The 6,784-nt window shown below is 35.6% G+C and overlaps 1 protein-coding gene across 1 annotated transcript; it reads right to left on the bottom strand.

The window, feature by feature from the left end:
- Nucleotides 1-234: 234 nt before the first annotated feature.
- Nucleotides 235-1,182, bottom strand: LOC117100865 (gibberellin-regulated protein 14-like). Its single transcript, XM_033240699.1, has 2 exons — nt 1,026-1,182; nt 235-701 (listed from the first exon to the last, which is right to left on the bottom strand). The coding sequence occupies exons 1-2, from the start codon at nt 1,139-1,141 to the stop codon at nt 425-427; spliced, it is 393 nt and encodes a 130-aa protein (XP_033096590.1). The 5' UTR covers nt 1,142-1,182; the 3' UTR covers nt 235-424.
- Between the last annotated feature and the right edge of the window lie 5,602 nt (nt 1,183-6,784).

Genomic DNA, 6,784 nt, shown 5'->3' with positions numbered 1-6,784 from the left:
ATAATACAATACAAAATCAATATTATGACCAATATCATGATCATAGTGTAACTTATTCTTAAAAGGATGAGGAATTATGCTGAGAAACTAATTAAATAACATTTATGTATATGTTCATATTTATCATAATTATATTCTATTATAATATTTTATTTTAATATTGGTATATTGTTTTATCTAATGTAAAGGTAGCATATTCTTATCATCAACTTATTGGGGAATTCAAGTTATTGTAGTTCTTTAAAATTATTGTTTAAAAAATATCTTTAAAAAAAAGATGTGTTATTGATGTTTTAGTGTTGTAATTGTAGAAGGAATTGGGGGGATTCTGTGATGTTCCTTGTGTTTTAGCATAAATTCTTTCAAATCTCTTTTTTATTCATATGGTGGCTCTGAAAAGAGCTGTTTAGTTTGATTTGTCTGCTTAAAGGCTGAACCGCTCGATAGCTGCTGGCTGAACTGGGGGTGGCTGAACTGGGGGTGGCTGGACTGGCTCTGGCAGAACTGTGTGTGGCTGGAACGGCGCTGGCTGAACAGGGGGTGGCTGGAACGGCATTGGCTGAACATGGGGTGGCTGAACTTGAATAGCTTGTAGTGGTCGAGGCCGCTGCGGCCTTCTCAAACGTCTACATCTCTCATCAATGGCAATGGTGCATCTCTTCCAAGTTCTGGTCTGCTCACTCTCTGGTATGGAGTAATACCTTTAAAATATAATAATAAAAACAAAGCATTGTAATAATAATAATAATAATAATTGTACAAAATTACATTTCCAGGTAAAAATTAAGTGATTATACATCTCCCTGATTATACAGTACATATACTGTAGTATGAATTATTATTATCATCATTAATACTATTATTTTTAAGGAAGTTCATTGTACAACAACAATAATAATTATAATATATAATAATAGTAAATTTACTTTTCCAGGTAAAATGATCACACGTGTACTGTTAAAGAAAATTCAGCATTCGTAAAATAAAATTTTAGTTACTGTAATAGTAAGTAAAATGTGGATTACCTTAACACTCTCTTCTTTATAAATGAAATTCGGACCAGGTCTAGCTGCTGGTGCCCTTGCTTGCCATTCACATTGCTTATTCTTATCTCTTCTTTGCTGAATAACTTCCGTGCCATACCGAGAGCAAAGTTGTGGGCTGACGATGAGCACCTGCGCACTTCTCTGATCACTGACCTTGAGAGGAATTGGTTCTCGTCGGGGCCAACAGAATTGTCTAGAGGTTCGGCGACTTCATTTAGGTTATTGGTACGTTGGTTTTCGTTGCAGTTCAGCTAGCTGCGACACCATACCAGAAAGAATATTTTCAACCTTGTGTGCAAACTGGGCGAACCATGGTGGAGGCTGGTCATATAGAAGGCCGTCGCGGAGTCTCTCAACTACCCCCAAAAGAGTATCGCTTGTCTGGTTATGTACTGGTTCCGGCTCGGGCTCTATCGCTGCAGCTGCAGGTACTTGAACTGACCCACTTCGAAGCAACACCCTGGGAGCCTATCGATTTATAGTTCACAAATAAACAACGATATTACTAACCATATGTCGTGTAGTTGTTTTAATGATGGATTATAATATAAAGTGTTGAATATGTTTAAAATATTATCATTAATAATAATAATAATAATAAATCAAAATACTGTAGGCCCTAATCATTCATAAAAAATTAATAAATAAAGTACCTCTTTTGTCTTGGCCTTCTTTGTCTTTGGTGTTGACGTCATAGATTTATAGTTCACAAATAAACAACGATATTACTAACCATATGTTGTGTAGTTGTTTTAATGATGGATTATAATATAAAGTGTTGAATAAATATGTTTAAAATATTATCATTAATAATAATAATAATAATAAATTAAAATACTGTAGGCCCTAATCATTCATAAAAAATTAATAAAGTACCTCTTTTGTTTTGGCCTTCTTTGTCTTTGGTGTTGACGTCATACGCCGAGGCTTAGGTTTGGGTACTTCGTCCTCCTCCTCGTCGTTGTCCTTGTTCTCAGTGGATTTGTCATCACTAGTTGTGTCGTCCTCTTCAGCCACCCTCTTCCTGTCTCTCGCCAACAAATCCCGCTCTAACTGACGCAGCTCGTGTGGATTGTCTATTAAAATAAAGTATGATTTATATATTAGAATCGACATTAACACAATAAAATACAATACAAAACATAGATTAGAATACAAAATTTAACACAAGCACGAATTTCAGATTTTTAACTTCAGTCATTTGATGTGTTTAATAGCGGAGTCAATATTAAGCCTAAAAAAAAAATGGTTTGTTTGTTGTCACATTGTAAATATTTAAGTGAAGGGGCGGGTGGAAAAAAGTTTTTTTTTTTTTTTTTTTTAAAAGAAAAATACCAAAACTGTCTTTATAAATGTTTGTAAATGTCATTAGGGGTGATATAAAAAAGTTTTTTTTTTTTTTTTTTTTTAAATGTACAGTATAAACTGAATATATTTCCCTGGTCAAGCTCACCAGCTTCATTTGATATTGGTCATGTTGGTATCTCAGCATATGTGTATGATTTTTTATTTAGTTTTTTGTGAAAGTTTGAATTACAATAAAGAAATGAATGAACACAAATTTTCTTTAATTCATTTAAACATTTTTATTGTGAATATACAAGTGTACGTTGCCAAAGCCATCATATAAGCCTACAATCATATTACATATCTCTGCATTATTAATGACGTGGGCATTCTCGACACTCCTTGTGGCATTCACCACAAATGGGCAAGACCACTTTGTATTTTATAACAAGTTCTTGCGGCCTTGATCCACCGTCTTCACCACAATAACAGCAGGTTAATGGTTTGCCAATTCATCCAGAGTAGAAGGCAAATTCTATGTGATTTGCAAATGTTATTCCTCTGCGTACAAAGACCTACCAATGAAGAAGAGTTTGAGAGGATAAAGTTTGCATGGTCTAACTATAAACCTGCTAAAATGGGTTACGGAATCTTATTGTCTTGCTCAAAATTTCTTAAATATAAGCAGCTTACTTTTTGTATAGGGGATGGTTTGTAGGGATTAGCATTGAAAAGAAAAAAAGGGCACAAACTGAAAATATGGACCAGGCCTAGGCCGAATGTCAACCACCGTTGCTGTAACGAAAACAGTGAACACAGAAGTCGGTTCACCGTTCTCGTAAAATAAGTTTATGCTAGGCCTAGAGACACAGGCCTAAGGACAAGGCAATATCACTGGCCTAGGAAACAATGCAGGCCTAACCTAGGACTTAAGTCTATTACTAGCCTACGCCTAGAGTACATTGTAACTCTTGGCCTAGGCCAAGTAAGTACGGCTACGACTACAGTACTTACTTGGAGGAGAGGAGGCGGTACCAGTGCGTTTAGGCTAGGCTAGGCCTAGGCTAGTTAGCCCGCCAGAGAAGGAAAGTATAAAACAATAAATGAAATAAACTACTTGAAGCGATATTACGTCATTCCAATTCTTTGTTCTTTCCCCATGAGGCTGTCTCTAGGCTACACAACCAATTTCTCTGTAATTCGTGACGATAGTGAAACAGTTCTATGACATCATTGTATCATACGTCTGTGTTTATTTTCTTCTCACGAAGGTTTCTTAACGTTAGCGCCCAACTAGGCCTAATGCAGATCCAGAAAGCCCTTATATAACACTTCAATATTATATTTAAAAAAACACCTCAAACAATTGATTAGATGAATATTGTATTTATTATGGTACGTATGTGAAGAAACTGCTTTCATTCTATTGTATGCATCTCGTTGTCGACTTGCGTTGCAATCAATAAAGTTATTATTGTATTGTGCCTGTCTCTTATACACATCTAGATGTGTATAAGAGACAGTCATACAACACAGAAAATGCATTTTGTTGTTCTCTGACTTCTGCTGCTGCTGCTTCGGGTACAACAAATGCATTTTTGGACTAAAACTGCACATGCGCCATAGATAACGATTACATGACATCAACAACTTCATCTGGCTCGACTTCGTGCCGTGGTCCGTTTGAATCCTTGGCAATATGAACATCTTCAAGAATCGCAGTACCAGTTTTCAAAGACATAAACGCATCTGAGAACGTCAACGTCGTCTTAAGACGTGAAACAATTGATCTTACTTTTATTTTATCCAAAAATATGGTGCAAATCGCAACAACCGACATTGTGCAGCTGCAGCTACCTACCAACACACAACGAGCAGGCCTGACCACGCCATGAGTAGAGAAAAAGTTTACTGTTCCCCAGCGTAAAACGGACGTAGAGGGCGGGCTAAGAAGCCGATGGCAAAAAATAATTGACTTTTTTTAACAAAAAAAAACACATTTTAGCAAAAAAAAAAAAAACCCCGCCCCTGATTTTTCGGATTTTAGGGGCGGCGGATGACGGCAAACAAACAAGTTTTTTTTTTGGCCTTATCATGAAAATAAAGCAATGAACTTACTTGACAATTTTCGGATAACTGCAGGCACTGACTCTCCTTCCCATAAGACATCCACCTCTGCGTCTTCATATACATCAACGACTATTAGAGTTGTCTTGACAACACTCAAACATTCCTCATCCGGAAAGTAAACAAGGGCCTCCCTTGGAATAGTTGATCGTTTACGAGATAACATTATCGATATTACTGATATAGAAAACTGAACAGGATTGTGCAGTACAAGCTTATGCTGCTCGTATTTATGCACATTGATATGTAGTCGTAATCACTGATTGGTCAATATTTCATAAAACTATTTTTTTTTTAAACAAAACACAGAGAGAATGGGGAAGTGGGCCATTTTCACATTCATTTTTTTCTTATTATATAAAATAAATATAAAATTATTTTCTTGGTATAGGCCTACTGTTGTTATAAAACTTTTTTATATATAAAATGACAGCAAAACAAAATACAAAACACAATTTATTATAGAGTAACTAGAAATAAAGTTTTAATATACAGTGGTACTGTGACGTTATCGTTCTGTGTATAAACAGTATATATAAACGAGAGGAATTTTCATTGAAAAACGTCGTGTAACTCTCATTGCGACTACGAATTGTCGGTGCAATCCAACCTCCTTACCAAGGCCGACTTTCCACGAAACCACTTTACAACAAATCATCCAAACTTTGGCTCAGGCAATGTACAAGTGTTTATTAAGAAGGAATCTTGTAGTGCATTTTATCCGTTAATGATTTTATTTTATCTGTTGATTTTATTTTATCTGTTAATTTTAATTCTCTGGGCTTTAAAATTGTAATTTCACATTACTGGGGTAGAAATTTCCTAACATTTCGCCTAGATTTGTTGCTACACTTTTCACCAGTTCTAGAAAAAAAAAAAAAAAAAAAGTTTGGTTTTTTTCCTACTTAGGCGCACGGTCATTGACTACACATTGGCATCGAGAGGATGACGTGGCAGTACGAACATGTTTCAGATTCAGAAACCCAGAACACCAAAAATACAATATCAATCGGCCTATGACGACAAATAAAGTTGTACGGTTATACTGTGGCTTTATCATACTGTGTATTTAAATTATCATACTGTATTTCAACGAGAGTATTTTTCATTGAAAAACGTTGTGCTGGGACTACGAATAGCCATCGCAAACCAGCCTCCTTACCAAGGCCGACTTCGACGATCATTAATTAAACCATTAATTTTATACGTCCATGATTAAACGTCGTCTAAACTTTGACTCACTTCAAAATGATTACAGCGGGCACAGGCAATGTACAGTACACGAGTTCATTAGGAAAGAATCTTGTCGTGTATTTTATCTGTTAATGATTTTATCTGATAATGTTAATTCTACTGGGCTTTAAAATTGTAATTTCACATTACTAGGGTACAAATTGTCTAACATTTCGCTTAGATTTCTTATTACACTTTTCACCAGTTCTTAAAAAAAAAAAAACACGTTCACCAGTCTTACAAAAAAAAAAAACAAAAAAAAATCACGTTTATTGTTTTCCCTACTCAGCCGCACGTTCATTGACAACATGTTTCAGATTCAGAAAACTAAGAAGACAAAAAATACAATATAAATAGGCCTATGACGACAAAGATAGTTTTAGTGTGGTACTGTGGCTTTATCGTACAATAGAACCTCGTTTTTACGTACCCCAGTTATACGAACCCTCTGTTTTACGTACGCCTCGTATGGACGATGACGTCATCAAAAACCCGAAAATATTCAAAACAAACGGCCCTTTTGAGAGCAACCATAAGTAAAAAGAATATAACAATAAACTATAACAATAAACAAACCATAATGCAACGTATTTTCATTAAACAGCAACGTTGATTGAGTCTAATATACCGGGTTGTTATAATCTAAAACCACGTGAACTGAGTGAGATGAACAACTACCGATGGTGCTCAAAATTATTGCTTTCCTCCTTAGCTTCGTGTAACAAACCATGGAAGAACTCGTCTGGTTGAATTTTATACACGAAGCTGAGTAGACATAGTTCTGTACACGAACGCTAATTGGTTGGCTCGCCCAGTGAATAACACATGGTTGCTGTTTCATGTACACGAACGCTAATTGGTTGGCTCGCCCGCCCAGTACAGCGCACATGGGTTTAGTTTGTCTCAACAGGCCCAGACAACACCACATCTCTGCTGTTTAGAATAGGCATGAAGGGGAATTCCCAAGTTATACCTTTGTCGTATAGGTAATCTTACAATATTTTCATGTTCTTTATTTTAGTTAAATAAAAGATATAAAGTGATGAATTAATACACTAGACACATGGTTTTATTTGAACACTTTATTATGA

This window comes from Anneissia japonica, unplaced genomic scaffold, assembly GCF_011630105.1.
Source record: "Anneissia japonica isolate Jap-2015-1 unplaced genomic scaffold, ASM1163010v1 scaffold3372_len255902_cov201, whole genome shotgun sequence".
In the NCBI taxonomy this organism is placed as follows: Eukaryota; Metazoa; Echinodermata; class Crinoidea; order Comatulida; family Comatulidae; genus Anneissia; species Anneissia japonica.
Note: the sequence above shows the minus strand (reverse complement) of the source record. Positions and strands in the feature narration are given on the sequence as shown.

Excerpts from the sequence above, each read along its gene's own strand:
- LOC117100865 (XM_033240699.1), bottom strand. The coding sequence starts at position 1,141 with ATGGCACGGAAGTTATTCAGCAAAGAAGAGATAAGAATAAGCAATGTG. Across the intron at positions 702-1,025 it reads ATAAAGAAGAGAGTGTTAAG|GTATTACTCCATACCAGAGA; the intron begins GTAATCCACATT and ends TATATTTTAAAG.